The 18,797-nt window shown below is 38.2% G+C and overlaps 2 protein-coding genes across 3 annotated transcripts; both read left to right on the top strand.

Annotated features, from left to right (window-relative positions):
- Positions 1–9,438: 9,438 nt before the first annotated feature.
- Positions 9,439–13,490, top strand: LOC104121417 (uncharacterized). 2 transcript variants are annotated; one of them, XM_009633412.4, is made up of 5 exons: positions 9,439–10,139; positions 10,721–10,888; positions 10,981–11,085; positions 11,405–11,509; positions 13,167–13,490. In XM_009633412.4, exons 1-5 carry the CDS (start codon positions 9,525–9,527, stop codon positions 13,239–13,241), a joined length of 1,068 nt encoding a protein of 355 aa, XP_009631707.1. In that variant the 5' UTR covers positions 9,439–9,524; the 3' UTR covers positions 13,242–13,490. The 2 variants fall into 2 exon arrangements, with proteins under 2 accessions (XP_009631707.1, XP_009631708.1); XM_009633413.4 differs by having other exon boundaries at positions 9,442–10,139; positions 10,736–10,888.
- An 827-nt stretch (positions 13,491–14,317) lies between these two features.
- On the top strand, positions 14,318–17,384 carry LOC104121418 (multiprotein-bridging factor 1b-like). The gene is made up of 4 exons (XM_009633414.4): positions 14,318–14,589; positions 16,033–16,116; positions 16,843–16,925; positions 17,080–17,384. Exons 1-4 carry the CDS (start codon positions 14,454–14,456, stop codon positions 17,197–17,199), a joined length of 423 nt encoding a protein of 140 aa, XP_009631709.1. The 5' UTR covers positions 14,318–14,453; the 3' UTR covers positions 17,200–17,384.
- Positions 17,385–18,797: the final 1,413 nt, after the last annotated feature.

Raw genomic sequence — 18,797 nt, 5'->3', positions numbered from 1 at the left:
TTTTGCTGCAGCAACCATAATTGTGCGTTCCGCACAATGCAACTGTGGTCCGCAATTCTTTCAACACTTAACCATATTTATGTCCACAATTCCTGTAAAGCTCACTCATCCCTGCAGCAGACTTCAAATTAAGTTAGCAAAAAATAACACCTAACTACAAAAGAAATAAAGAAAAGAAAAAGAAACATGGGTTACCTCCCAAGAAGTGCCTCATTCAACGTCACGGCACGACGCAAAATACCATCAATTGAAATGAATCACTGCCACGATGTGGCCATCACAAACTTTTCCCAAATAGTGCTTCACCTGGTGACTATTGACTCGGAATACCTCATTGTTTTTGTTTTTCAAGTCCAATGCACCAAAGGGCGTCACACCCACAATCTCAAAGGGACCACTCTATTTAGACTTTAGCTTTTCGGGAAACATCCTCAACCGTGAGTTGAACAACAATACAAGATAGCCCATCTTGAATTCTTTGTTCCAAATGTATTTGTCATGAAGATATTTCATCTTTTCTTTGTATAAGGACGAACTTGCATAAGCATGGTACCGGAACTCATCCAATTCATTCAAATGTGCAACCCTTAAGTTAGCGGCTACATCTTAATCAAGATTTAACTTCTTTAGAGCCCACATGGCTTTGTGCTCTAGTTTCACCGGAAGATGACAAGCTTTTCCGAACACCAACTGGTATGGAAACATTCCGATAGGTGTTTTGAAAGCCGTCCGATAAGCCCATAATGCATTATCAAGCTTCTTCGACCAATCCGTCCCGTTAGCATTCACTGTTTTAGACAAAATACTATTTATCTCCCGGTTGGAAACTTCCACTTGACCGCTAGCTTGTGGATGATAGGGAGTCATAACTTTATGAGTAACACCATACTTGCTAAGTAAAATGTCAAAAGCCTTGTTACAAAAATGTGGCCTCCCATCGCGTATAATAGCCCGTTGGACCCCAAACCTTGTGAAAATATTTTTCTTTAAGAACACCACCACACTTCTAGCTTCATTGTTGGGTAGAGAAATAGCCTCAACCCATTTAGACTCATAATCAGCCGCGACCAAGATGTAGATGTTTCCACAAGAAATCATAAAAGGACCCATGAAGTCAATACCCCACATATCAAAGATATCAATCTCCAAAATGGTAGTGTGAGACATTTTATTCTTCTTCGAGATTCCACCAGCCCATTGACATTCATCACATATTTTCACCACATCACTTACATCTTTGTAAAGAGTGGGCCAATAGAAATCGCAACTTAGCACTTTGTCCGCCGTTCTTTCTCCACCATGGTGACCACCATATGGCGAAGAATGACAAGCCCCAAGAATTTAACTTTGCTCTTCTTCTGGTACACATATTATAATCACCCTATCCGTGCAAATTTAGAAAAGGTATGGCTCATCCCAATAATAATCTTGACAATCTCAATTGAGCTTCTTCCTTTGGTTCGAAGAGAACTCATCCGGGATGATTCCACACACTAGAAAACTTGCTAAATCCACGAACCATGACACCTCCTTCATTGAAAATCCAGCTCTTTCTCCATAATGGTATAGTTGATTTGGTCACCATTCAAGGTCTTACTAGTAAAGTAGACCGGATGAAAAATCTTGTTGATGCGTTTCCCCAAAACAGCCCCAACCGCTACGTCACTAGCATCACACATGAGCTCAAAAGGGATACTCCAATTAGGAGCGGTGATAATGGGAGTGGTTGTCAACTTGAACTTTAAAAATTCAAAGGCTCTTATGCAATCATCATTGAAGTGAAACTTAACATCTTTCTCTAGAAGCTTGCACAACAGATTTACCACCTTAGAGAAATCTTTGATGAAACGCCAGTAAAACCCCACGTGGCCTAGGAAACTCTGCACGCCTTTCACCGAAGTTGGAGGTGGAAGTTTAGAAATCACCTCAATCTTTGCCTTGTCAACTTTAATTCCATTATTTGAGATTTTGTGGTCAAGGATAATGCCTTCCTCGACCATGAAATGACATTTCTCCTAATTTAGCACCAAATTTGTTTCTTCACATCTTGGCAACACTTTATCCAAATTTGTAAGACAATCATCAAAAGCATCTCCAATCACCGAGAAGTCATCCATAAAAACTTCAAGGTAGTCCTCTACCATGTCCATGAAGATAGCCATCATATACCTTTGAAAAGTCGTCGGTGCATTACATAAACCAAATAACATCCGCTTGAATGAAAAAGTAAAATAGGGACATGTAAAGGTTGTTTTCTCTTGATCTTCTGGAGAAATAAGGATTTGGTTGTAGCCCGAATATCCATCTCGAAAGCAATAGAAAGCACGATCGGTAAACATATCAAGCATTTGGTCAAGGAAGGGAAGTGGAAATGATCCTTCCGTATGACTTTGTTGAGCTTACAATAGTCTATACACACTCTCCACCCGGTCACCGTTATTGTAGGAATCAACTTATTCTTGTCATTGGTGACCACCGTTATGCACCCCTTCTTTGGGACATATTGAATCGGAGGAGTCCACGAACTATCGGAAATGGGGTAAACAACCCCGACATCCAACCACTTGATAATTTCCTTTTTGACAACTTCTTGCATAGCCTCATTGAGTCTCCTTTGATGTTTAATAGATGGGTTGGAATCCTCCTCCAAATTGATCATGTGCATGCAAAATGCGGGGCTTATTCCCCGAATATCCGCCAATGTCCAACCAATAGCCTTCTTCCTCTTATGTAGCACCGCCAATGTAGAATCTACCTATATGTTAGTCAAACAAAAGAAAAGAATAACCGGTAAAGTAGAACAAGGGCCAATAAATTCATACTGAAGATGTGGAGGCAGTGGCTTCAACTCCAAGTTAGGAGGCTCTTCAACGAAAGGCTTTGAATTAGGAGTTTTTCTATTTTTAAGATCCAAGGATAGTTTTCAAGGTACATAATTGTACGACCCCATCCTTGCAAAGAGTTCACACACTCCATGAAGCCATCAATATCGTCATCATCAAAGTTGAACAAGACGGCCTCCAACATATCACCCACATTGATCGTGGAACTTGTGTCATCAACAATCACATCGGTCACCAAGTCCACAAAATAACACACCTCATTGCTATTTGGTTGACGCATGGATTTGCACACATGGAATACCACTTTTTCATCACCCACTCGGAACGTGAGTTCTTCGACTTCCACATCACAAAGATCCTTCCCCGTAGCAAGAAAAGGTCGTCCAAGAATAATCGGCACCTCATAATCCACTTCACAATCAAGAATGACAAAATCCGCCAGAAGAATGAATTTATCAACATGAACCAATACATCTTCAATCACTCCCAACAGTCTCTTCATGGTACGATCGTCCATTTGCAATCTCAAAGAAGTAGGTCTTGGTTGCCCAATTCCCAATGTCTTGAAAACCGAATAGGGCATCAAATTGATACGTGCCCTAAGATCACAAAGAGCTTTAGCAAACTCGGCACTTCCAATTGTACAAGGAATTGTGAAAGCACATGGACCTTCCAACTTAGGAGCCATTGAATAAACAATTACACTCACTTGATGATTGACTTTGATAGTTTCAAAATTCATTGACCGCTTATTTGTCACTAGATCCTTCATAGATTTTGCATAACTGGGCATTTATTCCAAAGCTTTCACTAATGGCACATTGATTGAGAAACTCTTCATCATTTCAATGAACTTCTTGAATTGATTCTCGCCATTTTGCTTGGCAAGCCTTTGAGGGTATGGAGGTGTAGGCTTAGGCAATGGTGCCTTAGACTTTTGCACTACCGCTCCGGTATGTCAATAATGTGATCCCTAGACGGGTTCACCTCCAATTGAGTCTCTTCCACTCTATCATCAATATCAATCCGAACTTCATCATTTGCTTGCACCACATTGTTCGGGACCTATTCTTCTTGTACCACTTGCTCATCATCCACAAGTTGCCTTTGACTTGAGGTGGGTGCATTCCCACCTCTTTCACTTCTTGTAGTAACGGCCATGGCATGCCCCGTGTTGTTCCTATACTTTGGGTTCACCACCGTGTCACTTGGTAGTGCCCCCTTAGGACAAGAATTTAGAGCTTGAGAGATTTTTCCCATTTGTACTTTTTAAGTTGTGGATCAATGTGTTGTGTGAGGCAAGTTGGGCATTGGAATCGACATTATTTTCCATCATTTTCTTGAAAATGTTCTCAATACTCCCCATTTCATTGCTGGAAGAACTAGGACCATGGGAAGGATAAGGAGGCAGGTTGCTCGGTTGTTGATACACCGGGGACCTTTGAAAACCCGACCCCCGATTACCTTGATTAATTCTCCATCCGCCTTGATTGTTGCCTCCCCAATTGCCTTGATTATTATTGTTATGCCAATTCCCTTGATTGTTGCCACCACTCTAATTTCCTTGATTGTTGTTGTTACTCCAATTTCCTTAATTGTTTTCACCACTCCAATTTCCTTGGTTGTGAGAATTCTAATTGCTTTAATTGTTTTGAGGTCGTAATTGTTATTGGCTTGGGCCTTGGAAGTTGTTTCTTTGCCCTTGAAAGTTGTTCACATATTGTACCTCCTCTTCTTGGTCATTGTAAGAGTCGTCTTGATCAAACCCACTATCTTCTTGCACAAAATTGTCCACTCTATGTTGCATTTGTGGACCCTTGGTTCTTATTTTGTTCATCATCATGCTTACTCCCTTCATCGCATTGACTTGCCTAGGATTTTGCACTTGTTAAAGTTGAGCATTTGCTAGTTGGTTCATGGTGGTAATCAATTCGTCTATGGCTTGCCCATGGTCATGCAACTCTTTGTGGAGGTGGATCACGTTGGGATCGCCTTGTGGAACATTGACCCAGGATTTCCATGCAGATGATGTTTCTGCCATTTCATCTAAAATCTCACACGCCTCCGCATAAGGCGTAGTCATGAAGTTTCCACTGGCAAGTTGGTTTACTACACATTGGTTGGTTGTGTTGATCCCACGATAGAAAGTTTGTTGAATCATGTTCTCCGTCATATCGTTGTTGGGACATTCTTTAACCATTGTTCTATATAGTTTCCATATCTCATGTAGAGGTTCATTTGGCTCTTGCTTGAATGCCAAAATTTCATCCCAAAGTGTATCAATGTGCCTCGGAGAGAAGTACTTGAAAATACACTTTTCGAACAATTCATCCCAAGTATGAATGGAATGGTTCGGCAAACGTTCCAACCAATCTAAAGCTTTCCCCCGTAGAGAGAAGGGAAAAAGCCTTAGCCTCAAATCATCCTCGGAGACATTTGTTTGTTTACTCCCCCAATACGTGACCACAAACCTCTTCAAATGTTTGTATGCATTTTGACTTGGAGCACCGGTGAAGAACCCTCATTTCTCTAGCAAAGTGAGCATTACGTTGGTTATTTGAAAGTTGCCCGCCTTAATACGAGGAGGGACTATTGCACTTGCATATCCTTCATTGGGTAATACCCGTGTGGAGCCGCTCGTGGTGGAGGTGGGTGTGGAAAGGGCACATTGTCATGCGCACTCAGCCTCTTCTATTGGCTTGAGGTTCAAGAGGAACCTCATACACTTGGTCATCCTAAACGTCCACATCCCCCAAAGCAATTTTTTTCGAGCTCATTGTTTTCCATGGTTGTACCTATGATTTATCAAACAAGTTAGTAATACGGAAGGAAAAGAAGATATTCCAAAAACACACCCAAATATATAGCTAACACCGTTTTTAACTCCCCGGCAATGGCGCAAAAAATTTATCGCGTCCAAATGCACACCTCTAAAAATGTACGAAACGGTCGTTTGCAATTATAGTAACCCAACTAAGAGTCGGGGTCGAATCCATAGGGAGCTAAGATGGGAGTTAGGGTATATATTTTAATGCGCGTGATTGAATTATCTTGATTTGCACTTCTACAAAAAGGTTTTATTTCTATTTCTAATTTTACAGTAAAGATTGCAGAATAAAGAAAGAAGACTAGGAATACTTGATTTTGAGGTTTTTTCAAATTGGTAAAACGCCTAGGGCTGTGACCATTACCTAAGTGTTTGTCTAATGGGATAAAGATCTTACTGCTTATTTTATTGATCGGGGTATATTATAGCTATCAAATCTCAATTACCCACTCAATACCTCTCGGTCATAGAGTGTTTTTGCCCAATTTGACTTTCTCAATACCAAATGGGTATCACACAAAACAGTTGATAAAAGCTCAAGTCGGCTTATTACTATCTCTAGGTTAAACCCTTTAATTGGATTAATCAATCTCTCGATTGACCCAATTCCTTGTTAGATAAGTTTTCCTAGACTAAGTCTCCCTTTCTCAAGTAGAGACTAAGTCAAATAGGCATGAACTAATGTTTGCAACCATTAATTCCACAAATTAAAGCATGAACTAGGCTAAATAATATACACCCAATCATAAATAAGAACTAAATTAGGTACTCATAAGGTTTACACACTAGTGTTGGGTCACAACCATAGTAAAAATATAGCTACTCATGCTTGGGTTTAAAGAAAAAGAAGAAGAAAGACTAATTAAAATTATAATGTACGATTAAAATTATAAAATATATTGTAAAATATACCAAAATAAAGAAAACTTCCAACAAAGGCAAAGAAAAACGGCTACAGTAGTTGCTGATGTCAAAACTTGACATAATTTCGTGAAACTCTTCTATTTATACATGTTTGAAAATATCAGACAAAAATACCCCTCAGGAGGTTCTGCGGCCGCACAATTCCATGTACGGTCCGCAAACTTCTTCATCTGGCAGGAGCTGGGATTCTGCAGCCGCACAATTTTGAACTGCAGCCGCTAGGCAACATTTATGTGGTCCACAAATTTAGAACTACGGCCGCAAAGCACTCTTATGCGGTCTGCACTAGTATGATTGCTGCCGTAAAACAATCTTCTGTGGCCGCACAAATCTTATGTGGTCCGCAATTCAATGAAGCTGTGGACTTGGTATTTTTGTCATCTCTCTAATCTTGATCTTAAGCCCATCTTTTGCGGCCGTATAATTCATGTGCGGTTCGCAATTTGCACGAATGTGTGCTGACTTTTCCTTCTTTGGTTGCGGTCGCAGATGGAATTTTGCAGACCACACTTTGCATGTTTTTGTGCTCTTTATTGCCTTGTACTTAGACTACTCCTTTTTGAGTCGAATTTTATCTCGGGAGTCCAACTTCCAGCATTCCTGTAATTTTGCATATTTTATTAGTTTCAGGAATATTTTTTATTCTTTTAGACTAAAACAAAAGCGTAAAGGCACTAATAAGTAGTCAAAATCCTCACTTATCACACGTGTAGGAGGTCACGTGCTCGTTTGGGTCCGTGATTCCGTCATACTTGGGAATTTCGAACATACGGAACTTCTTCGGGATTGGCTTTGATGCTGCACTCGGGGGGAAAGACTTTTGGACAAATTTTTTGGAGTCCAGGCCTTTCAATATCGGGGGTGCTCCTGAAATTTGATCAACTCTAGAGTTATAGGTCTCTACTTTTTTGTCGTTGGCTTCAATCTTCTTCTCCCCGGATTCCACCCATTTTGTGAGTTTCTCAAGCATCTTTATTATTTCGGGGTTGGGCCCGGGCTCAATTTCACCCAGCCTTCCTATGACATGTTCATTTTTTTAAGTGTTTTCCCGGGATGGTTCGAACTCAACTCTGATGGGGGCGCGACTTTGGTTCTACAACTTGGGTATCACCGCTTGTTGAGTAACATTTTGAAGATCGCCCGCAGATTGATCCTGTCGCCTTCACCGTCGTACGTGCCCCGAGCTATTGATCGGGTCCCTCCGCAAACGCTGTTCTCGGGGTCGGTCGACAGGTTCGCATCGATGGCCACATGCGAGTTGGCATCGATCAGTTCTGCAACTGGGACCCCATTGGGATCAATAGGGGGCACCTCATTGCTAGGCACTATATTATTGTTTTCGCCATGATGGCCAGACTCAACATCAATGTTTAAGTGCGCAGATTGAGAGTTTGTCATTCTTAAGTTAACCTGAAATTAAAATCTCAATGAACAAGCATAAAATAGAGTGCATTATGAAAATTTGTATTAAATTACTACTATTATCCTTAGCCCCACGGTGGGCGCCAAACTGTTTACCCTTAAAAACGGATAACAATTGAATGTATACGCGGTTTTAATGATATGTGGATTAATTCAATACAAGTGACTAATGGCATTAGATAAGCAAGTAAAAGATAAAATAAATAACCAAATCAATGATGATAGTGAATCCGAGCTCGGTTAAAGGCCTAACAAGGAGCGTGCCTTAGGTTCCGAGCTAGCACTTATGAAGAACTTATGAACGAAAACAAGAGCTTTGAATAACTTTTAGAAAGAATAGAAATATATTGCCTTGGTATGTGTGTTACACAGTCTTTAATGAATAATTAGCTTTCCCTTTATATAGTAGGGGAGTTTTACTCTAGGTACAATTCTAAGAAAGGTAAAAAATCTTCTTTTTCACTAATCATTGATTTTCTGCCGATATGGGCCGAGATTCACGCCGTGATATCTGGTTGGGCACGAATATCACGGCCTTTTGTTAGTCACGCGCGATCGTTTAGTAATGCTCTCCGAAGTCTTGGGACTCGAACCGGATCCGTGGGATATGGTCCCAATGGCTCTGAGGGTAGGCGTTTAGCTCAGGCCCTGATACGAGAGGCTCCTGGTTTGATTCCGTTTTCTTACCGTCACGTCTCTGCTACGTTTACCTCACCGGAAAATCGGGATGCTCATAGGACCCGATTTTACCCGTATACAAGGAACCAGGGTACTTATTGGATCCGATTTTATCCGTATACAAGGAGAATTAGTAGTATTTTCACTTACCGTTTTGCATGACTCAAATCTTCAACTTATATTGTTCGTACACTAAATATCAATATTAGGCATGTAAAAATGTTAGGCCACACGTTGACAGAGGAAATGAGTTATAGTTAGCAAACATAATTATGTTGTAATTTATAATATCATGTTTGTAATATTGAAATTACTAATCTCTCATTACTTAGTACTTATGATTTGTTTAATGTACTGCATTAAATTAAATATGATGTGTATATTCTTGAACGTGCAGTTAGTCTTAAACTAGATAAATTGTGATTTCTAATTTAAATCTTAACCTTTTATGAAAAAACTAGAAAGGGCTTTTGGCATAAGAACAATTTTGTTATTTCACTTCTTTTTCTCGTTAGTTAATCGTGATTGTTATCACACGTTGTATGTGATACAAAATTTTAATATAAAATTCTATTGGATCTACCAGATTTTATAACGAAAGTACAATATAAGCAAACCAAAATTTATACTATCAGATTTTATAGTGGAATTACTTTTACAATCACGGTAACCAATGTCTATTTTCTTAACTTAATAATTCCCCTTTTTAATTCAAAAGTTGCCTACCTCCATTTCCACTCCATATAGCGCCTAGGACTCCTCAAGACCAACACTAGGTAACTGTTTCAGCTTTCAGCCCTCCACTTCTACAGAGAAAGCAAGCAATTAAGATGGCAAAGAAAACCCAAAATGACCTCGAAAATTCCGACCCACTTCCAAACTCCGGTGTCGTTGAGTGGCCCTGTAAACCCACTGCTGAATCGTCAGGCTGGCCTTCCAGCTGGCCAAATGACAGTTCAAAATCAAAGTTACAAACCCCTTTGCCCACCGCCGAAGAGGAGGCCGCGAATAAGGCTCAGCTTCCGGCATTGCTCGCTGTTTCTGAATATCTAAAAGCCACACTCACCCTAGACGACGACGAAGATGATTTTTCTGAGTATATAACTGACAACGAAGACGATTTCGACAGTGAGGACGAGGAGGAAGAGGGTTTTAAAGACTACGATTTTTTCATGAAATTGTTCAAGGAAGATGATGGGTTGAGAGAGTACTATGAAAGAAATCGTGAGAATGGGGAGTTTTGTTGTCTTGTGTGTTGTGGAGTACGTGAGAAAGGGTGGAAGAGGTTTAAGAACTGCGGGGCTCTTGTTCAGCATGCCGTAACCATTGCTAAGACCAAGAAGAGACGGGCTCATCGGGCTTATTGTCAGGTCGTTTGCGAAATCCTTGGTTGGGATTTTAATCGCCTTCCTTCCATTGTACTTTCTGCAGGTGATAAGGCTCAGGTAACTTTTTACTGTTCGTATTGGTTTCAATTCAACATAGATGGCTTTGGTCTAATGGTAAGATCACAGCGCCTGATGTGCATGTTAGGCTATGTTAGGCACACGCTACGGGTTAGAACCCTGCTGCATACAAAAGCCTGGTATTTAAGTAAGAGAAGGGTAATGGGACGAGCCCATTATGCGCCTAAAAATAGAAGAAATTGGACATAGATATAGTGAACTCAAAGTCTCAACTAATTTGGGATTGAGTGAAATTTGATCTTAAACCCATCCCGAATAGGTAGATAAGCAGTTACATAATATCAAGATGCTGAGATTGTTTAAAAGTTTTAGTTTGGGTGTGTGTGTGTGTGGGGGGGGGGGGGGGTGTGGAAGGGAGGGGAGGCATGGTGGATTTTAGTTTTACTACTCCCTTTACATTTTTTTCTTTCTTTTTGCGAAGGTACTACTCCCTTTATAGTTAATGAGTTTATGTTCCATTTGTTGAAGCTTTGAGCTATCTCATAATGCTTATGTCAAACAGAGTGAAAAAAGATGGATGTTAAGTCATTACCTGCTATGCAAAGCCAATATATTATCAGTTTGACATATTGCAGGGGAATGTAGATGATGGTGGTGAAGAATGTTTGAGTGGTCAATGCAAAACCACAAATTCTGTAAGTGTCAGCAGTATTGAAGCGTCTCTGTTGAAAGTGTCTTTGATTAATGAAAACCAACAAGGAAAATGTGGTGGCTCCACTGAATTAGAGGTTCGTTTGACGGCTTTCTGTGTGCTATTTATAAAATTGACAGTTTGATTAAGATTATGCTAAGTGTTAGCTGACTTGTCTTTTGTCTTTAGCACAATTCTCCAAGTGAAGCCACTGCTGATAGAAGCTTGGGAGATTTCAGCAAAGGTATTCGTGAAACAACCAAAGAGAGTGCAGAGGGGGTCTTTAATTGCCTGGTGAGTGTTTATTTTGCATTTAGTTCCCATGGAGATCTCCAGCTAGTAAGAGTCAGTGGCTGTTAGTAACTCTACTTTATCTTTAGCATAATAAACTTGATGCCAGTGCTAATGGATGTCGTGAAGATCTCTAAAATGGGATTATAGAAACACCAAAAGGGAATTGGGAGGGTTTCAGGGATTGTCTGGTGAAGTTTCTGGACTTATATCTCTTCTCTTGATTTTTTTTTCCGGTGGGTATCTCTATATTACTTCTATGCTATGATTATTATGGAGCTGTAATTTCGCACCAGTTGATTGGCTTGTGTTTTGTTTTTAGGGGAATACTGTGAGCAAAGACGGGGCTGATGGACTCTTGGAAGATCTCAGCTGTTTAAGTCTCGAAGCACTGAAAGTGAATGCAGAGGTTGCATCCAATTGGGTGGTAAGGCTTTGCTTTTACTTCTTAATTGAATGTTCCATGGATATCTTCTACTAGGTTGCTGTACAATGTTTATTTTGATGTTTCTAAGATGATTAGTTTTGTGGCCTACTCCCTCTGGCCATGATATATGTCGCTATTATATTAAAAGGTAACGCAGCTACCATTTTTGCAATTATTTTCAAAATATGTTTAATTATATAAGGATAATGTTTATAGTACTTTATCTGTTCCAATTTATATGTTTTATTTTGGAATGTCGAAATGTTTGACACTATTTCATTAATAATATTGTTTTTAAAAAACTTTCATATGTTTCAAGAATTCAAATCTTTTTGCTTACTTTACCTTATCAATAAAGAGCTTAAATCATTTAACTGATTCAAACTTTCAAGAATTCAAATCTTTTTGTTTACTTTACCTTATCAATAAAGAGCTTAAATCATTTAACTGATTCAAACTTGATCTGATATTTTAGCTGTCAAACCAAAATTTCAACTCTTTACTATTTCCTCCACTACTACTTATTTTATACAAGTGAAATTAATATCTTACCCCAGTCAAATAGTATTAGATAAGTTTGGTAGTGCTTTTTTCCGGGAAAAAAAAATCAAGAAATTCATGTCCTAAATCACACTGCAATTTAGTTGTTTTGACTTGGGATGGAGGGATTGGCCATGTTTGTAAGTATTTCTACCAGGAACCAAGTATATCTTAAACATGAATATAGCTGCTTGTATTTCTTAAGATATATATTTTTTGATAGGTAATTGTTGAAGATGTTTCTAAGTATGAGATTTATGTATAAATGATTTCTCATCACATGGAAAAGTCAAATCACAAACACTAAGTTTAGTTCTGATTGTGAATTACTAGAATAAAATGCTTTATGGTTCAATGGAAGTGTCGAGTTTGATGCAGCCCTAATATAAGTAAAAAGGAAAAAGTTAATGATCCCTGGAGAGGGGACTGTTGTAGAAATCTTTGGCTTGTTAATCAAGCATGCTTGGTTAAAGAATGACCAGGTTTGCCTTTATCTTTAAAAAAAAGAAAAAAAGAAGAAGAAGAAAGAATGACCAGGTTTGCAAATGAAGAGGGTAAGATTGCGAAGGAAGGTGACCTATGACGAGTATGCTTGTGAGGAAGAGGGTTAGTTCTCAAACTTGAATGGGCCTTTTGGAAAAATGAATCCTAGATACCGTTGACAGAAATTGCTAACTGCCGTGTTGGTGTCTTATTCACATATTCTTCTGATTTTTCCATAGGTTGCACCCACTAGTCCCTCCAACCATGAATTCATCCTAAACTTGTTAAACAATCAAATGTATCTAAGCATACATTGTAAATCACATCACCCCATCTGACCCACTGTCTCAAAGGAGTTTTCATAAATTTCATAAGCTATATTGAATTCGAAAAGAAGGAAAACAAAAATGTCATCATAAGTTTTACTTGGTAGATTTTGCATAGTATCAGGACCTGTGTGGGGATTGATCGATGTACTACTCTTCAATCTCTGCCAAATAAGAAAATTTTTTTTGCTGGGAGTTGTGCGTCCTGCAGTACATATATCTTGACCCAACCTCTAGTTCTCTTTTCTCTTTTGGACTTGTAACAAATAATATCCTAAGCTTTTAATTAATTTCAAACTCAATTACAGGAACCTTCCAAAGAGTGCCCAATTGTTGCAAATGACGAAAAAGAGAGTCAGAAGGATGATGATGTTCATAAATGACAGGAGTTGCTATGTAGAAGATAGGGGATGCTAGGTGGAATGGTTTTAATGTCTCAAGTTGCTGTATGCATTTGAGATCTCTTGTTCTAGTCTCTAGGTCATGTCGTATTCGTAATGTCTACTTTTGCTAGTTTAAGATGAATGTAGTTGGGAGGATGGGTTTTGTATGTAGATGGAAAATCTTTGTTTTCTTTTATCTCCTTATGTTTACATTGACAACAACTGATCTAAATGTTTCAGTGCTCCCAAGTTGGTCCGGGCACCATCACACACACACACACACACACACACACACACACACACACACACAGAGATCGAAATGCTTCCTTCAATGGTTTCTTCAATTTATCTTAAGTTAGCAGATGTAAGAAATATTGAAAATGTTAACACATCGTTTATTTTTTGGCCGACCCTTAACACATCAAATCACGATCAACTTACTGTGCCATCTTTGTTTACTCTCTTGGTTCTACTTTAATATGATATTATAGCTTTCAAAGAGTCAATATGCCCAAAAATGACTGATATTTCCTTCGTGATTTTCAAGCTTTTAACTTCTATTTCAAAGAACAACACATGGCAAATTGAAAATCGGCAACTGAGTTCAGTATGATAGAATGGTCTGGCCGAGCAAGTGCGCATTGCTCTTTAATTGGTCCGTAATAGCAAAGTTTTTAAGTTTCTTTTAAGCAATTCATATTTTGACGTAGAAAGTGGCTTCTAAAGAAAAATTGTATGACATCATCAAAGGCAACTCTAAATCTGGTTTTAAGCACAAGAATAAAAAAACGAAAGAACTTTTAAACTCTGAAAGCAGTGCGAATGAGTACGATAGTTAAGCAATCACAATTTTAATTTATACTAGTGGATTGTCCCTATTTGAGTTACCTAATAGTCAAGAGGTCTCGTTTGAACTACAATGTCATATAGTAAGACGAAAACAGAGAAAAGAAAAGGTGTACTCGAAAATCGAAAAAAAAGAAGAAGAGAAGAAGGTGTATAAAATTACAAAAAAGAAAATAAAGAGAAACCAATTCGGATAGACCATAATTCGCAAAGATGCTAACCAGCAACCAAACATGCCCTAAAGTATCCCTCTATATAAAGGGACAAGCACAGAGACTGGAATATTTTCCAAAGAGCGTAGTAACAAAGCGAAACAAAAGCAAGGGTCAATAGAGATATTTTTTTTTTCGAGAAGAAGAACAAAGGATGAGTGGAGGAATAGCACAAGACTGGGAGCCGGTGGTAATCCGCAAGAAGGCGCCTACCGCCGCCGCACGCAAGGATGAGAAAGCCGTCAACGCCGCCCGTCGCTCCGGTGCTGAGATCGAAACCATCCGAAAATGTTCGTATCCTCCTATTCCCAGCCCTTTCTTATCATTCCTACAACGTCGTTATACATAATATTGCTTTATTTTTCGATCTTAGCCTTATTAATTTTATAATAACCTTTTCTTCGGTTGCTCATAATATCTGTTGATTTTTCAATTTAACTTTATTTCGATAAATTATTTTTATCTCGATTCTTATTTCTGCTCCTGTCCTGTGTGTGTGTGTGTGCGCGCGCGTGTTTTCGATTTTTATTTCTCTCTCCACGGCTCCAATTTGGCCATCTAAATACGTATATGTGCAAATTCTGTCAGCTAGGGTTTTCATTTTTTAAGTATTAGATTATCACCTGTATGTATATCTTTGATTGATTCTTCTACGTGCCTTTATATGCTATTCCAAGCATCCGTATTTGTTTAATTGAAATTTTGTGGGTGATTATGACCTTTAGGCCTGGTGTAATATCTGATATGCTGTGGGGTTCACGTTCATCTGATGCCTAAAGTTGTTCATTTTCATTGAAATCAGTTAGTAGATTTTCTGCTTAAGTTTGTGTGAGTGGAAGTCTATTATCATCCTTCCATTGCCAGTGACAAATTTCCATGTCTTCCCAATATTCATAACTAGGAAAGTTGATTGGAAGTATAATACTAAACGCGTCTCCCTTTCCTATCCGTTCCCCTACAGGAGGAAGATAGAAGACAATTACAGCAACTATGCCTTAGTTCCAACTTTTTGTGGTCAGCTATATGAACCCTTTGTGCTAATATGCTCTATTCGAGCCCATCCCATTCAGATACTCAATAATATTTGTCTTTAGGGATTCTTCAAAGCTGGAGGTTCTCTACATTCATATTCATCCTTGCACTGGAACACAAATCTGTATTAAACTAAAACAATTCTTGGCAAACACGAGATCTGATGTAAATGTTGCAATATTACGCCTTAATCTCAACTAATTGATATTGTCTGTATTGAATTTATTGCATCCCATGTGTTTTGCTTTGATAAGTCGCATGGATTTTGGTAGATTTTAGGTCCTTTGAGACGACTTCCATTTTGGAACTATCAAGCATCATTAGTATTGTATCATGAAACCTGATTTTTTTCTAATCTTCAATGAAACTGGAATTCTTTAGTTTATTTGATGGAGATGAGATGACTGATGGCACCTATCTAACATTTGGTCATTCTTGATTTACATTCACAAATACTCTCAGAATCCTTATTGTTAGTGTGTAAATTTCTACAAATATGAGGTCCTTGGATGGAAATACGATGAACTCAATAGAATATTCTCTTTTTGTCGTACCTTTTCCCCCCTTTCCATCAGTTGGTTTGTGTATTAAATCTTCCTTTTTTTTTTCAATTTCTATGTTGCCTATTTTTCCTTTTGGTTAGCTTGTGTATATTTTATTGAGTGCTAATCTGTACTTACAACATCTATCTTCTGTTGCAGCTGCTGCTGGCACAAACAAAGCTGCCTCCAGTAGTACGACCTTGAACACCAGGAAACTTGATGAAGATACTGAGAATTTGGCTCGTAAGTTAAAGCAACACCTTTTATAATTTAATAATGCTTCATTGAGTATACCACATTTAAAGTATGTTGTGTTCTTTTAGTTGAAGTCATGCTTGCTTCCAGTTCTTCTTTGATTTTTTTTTGGTACTTATGTTCTCCCTACATTATTTTGCCTGCACTATGCTTACTATTACTACCTTTTATGTATCGGAAACATACTTTCATCAGAGACTGCTTACGTTTTTGCGAAATTTTGAAATTTCTTTGAAGTAAAAGTAGTTAGACAAGAAGATGCCTTCTAAAGGTCTCTGAGTATGAATAAATAATGCCCAAAAACTTTTCGAAGCACGATCTACCCCGTCAAATGAACATCATCTTGAACGCTTTCTCTGCATCTATTCGCTTTATTCAGAAACACATTACATATAGTCTGCTTTATCCATTCCTGCTGGAAAAATGTTTTATTCAACATACACAATTCTTAAGCCTGTGATGTCTCGTTGCTGGGGGTAGCTTCGTCTCATATGTGCTCTCTCTTTTCTCTTTAAATGTGCTCTTTCTTTCACTCTGAGGAATCTCCTGCTACTTATGACCTGGTTTTGTTGTTTGAGCTGCTTTGACTCCTGTCTCTATTTCTACTCTTTTTTGTATGCATTTCATTAATACTGGTATTTTGTACCAGTGCAAACTTATTATTTCCTATGATAATATCCGCTTGTAATTTCTCATTTTTGACCTTGTTATCAGATCAAAAGGTACCAACTGAACTGAAGAAAGCCATCATGCAAGCTCGACAAGATAAGAAGCTGACTCAGGCGCAACTTGCCCAGGTATGAACACCATTCTGTCTCACCCCTCCCCAACCAACCCCCCAAATCTGAAAAAGATAGTAGAAAAGGGAAAACTTGAACAGATTAACTGTACCAGGTGGGTGATTCCACAATCTGTATAAAAATGGTTCTGATACTTCTTGTTGTTTTGCAGTTGATAAATGAGAAGCCGCAAATCATCCAGGAGTATGAGTCTGGAAAGGCAATTCCAAATCAACAGATAATCTCTAAACTGGAGAGAGCTCTTGGTGCGAAACTTAGAGGAAAGAAATGAAGTGCCTTTTGGGTTTCTCAAATCTCCGTTTCAGTCCTAAAAGTGGTCATGTACATGAACATCTTTCTCTGTTAGCCCTCTTTCTGTAACCACTTCGGTGCTTGTGCCTGTGTATGGATTGATGGTTGTGGATTTCCTGGCTAAACGGGTGTTACTAATATGGAAAATAAGGCGTTTACGCTTTAGCAAGCAGTGTTATCTTGTGTTTCCTGTTTGCTTTGGAGTTTGTTCTCGGTTAATCTTTGTGGTATCATATGCCCCAGTCGTTCTTCAGAGCTTCTTTACTTTTATATATAATAGACACGTAATAGGCACATGGGAATATGCAAAGTATATCCATTTGCAATGGAATATAATTTGATGCCGCAATTTTATGCTATCGAAGTGTTATCTTCTGTATAAAAAATGTTTGGCATATGGGAATTATTTTGTCTGAGCATTGTTTTCCCTCGTAGTAGAAATCCATAAAAAATAAAAAAACACGCTGGGAGTCTTTTCAGGTACTCGCACTTGCGAAAGGTGACCCTGTTTCTGTGATCATGTTTGATTTTCCCTGTATTTTTTGTGACAGTCGGAGACGTCCTATCTAAAATTATTTGGAATAGATTAAAAATCTGCAGAGCCTGAATGACGTAAGTTAGAGATTAGTGGTAGGTATGAATAGGTCTATAAGGGGTCTTTTGGCAAGGTGAGATAAGGCGTGAGATTAAATTTATACTATGTTTGGTTTATGGTATAAATTTATTTGGGATAAATTTATACCGTCAACCAAATCTATGCTATATTAAAAGCACAAAGGTTTTTGGCGAAATGACGTTCGTCTTTTTTACTCTTTAAAAAGAGTTTACATTGGATAAATTAGTCATTTAATTATTTTTCTAATATTTAGGACTTTAAAATCAACTATAATTTTGGTTATTAGACATTTCCTTATTCGAATTGTGTATCTAATACATCCTAAAATTTTGGAAATTCAAAATCGAACAAAATTTTACCTTATACAAATTATTCTCTTATTACTTGAATTTGCACTATCGTCTATTAACTACTAGTATAATTTTTCATCCTATAGGATTCTCTTTATGTAGCATTTTTACTCTGTTTTGAAACTATATTAGAAATTCTTCTCCCAATATGAAGGCATAAACATACAAACATGCAATTTAAGAATTTACTAATCCTTTCTCTCTTTTATCTTCCTTCTATGTCACGACTCAAAATTCTTTTAAGGTCGTGATGGCGCCGGACACCGTTGTCAGGCAAGCCAACAATACACACTTAGCTTAATTACCCATTTTAGTATTTTTTTGAAATCAAGATTTCTTCAATGAAATAATAAAGATAAAAACTCATAGAGTAAATGATAAATATTTTTAGCAACTAAATTTCTAAACAATTCACAACCATTCCCAAAATCCGATGTCACAAGTGCATGAACATTTACGAGGGAGTAAAAATTAAAATACAGCATCTGTCCAGAATACAAATTAGACATATAATAACTCTGAAGGAGACTCTGTTGGCTGCGGATCGTAATACATAATGCAGCTCACCTATGTCTCCATAATTTTTAACCACACCTCTACGCCCACAAGGCC

This window comes from Nicotiana tomentosiformis, chromosome 7 (assembly GCF_000390325.3).
Source record: "Nicotiana tomentosiformis chromosome 7, ASM39032v3, whole genome shotgun sequence".
In the NCBI taxonomy this organism is placed as follows: domain Eukaryota; kingdom Viridiplantae; phylum Streptophyta; class Magnoliopsida; order Solanales; family Solanaceae; genus Nicotiana; species Nicotiana tomentosiformis.
Note: the sequence above shows the minus strand (reverse complement) of the source record. Positions and strands in the feature narration are given on the sequence as shown.

Coding starts and splice junctions, on each gene's coding strand:
- LOC104121417 (XM_009633412.4), top strand. CDS start 9,525: ATGGCAAAGAAAACCCAAAATGACCTCGAAAATTCCGACCCACTTCCA. Junction 11,086..11,404: donor AGGGGGTCTTTAATTGCCTG/GTGAGTGTTTAT, acceptor TTTTGTTTTTAG/GGGAATACTGTGAGCAAAGA. Junction 11,510..13,166: donor AGGTTGCATCCAATTGGGTG/GTAAGGCTTTGC, acceptor ACTCAATTACAG/GAACCTTCCAAAGAGTGCCC.
- LOC104121418 (XM_009633414.4), top strand. CDS start 14,454: ATGAGTGGAGGAATAGCACAAGACTGGGAGCCGGTGGTAATCCGCAAG. Junction 14,590..16,032: donor GATCGAAACCATCCGAAAAT/GTTCGTATCCTC, acceptor CTTCTGTTGCAG/CTGCTGCTGGCACAAACAAA. Junction 16,926..17,079: donor CTCAGGCGCAACTTGCCCAG/GTATGAACACCA, acceptor GTTGTTTTGCAG/TTGATAAATGAGAAGCCGCA.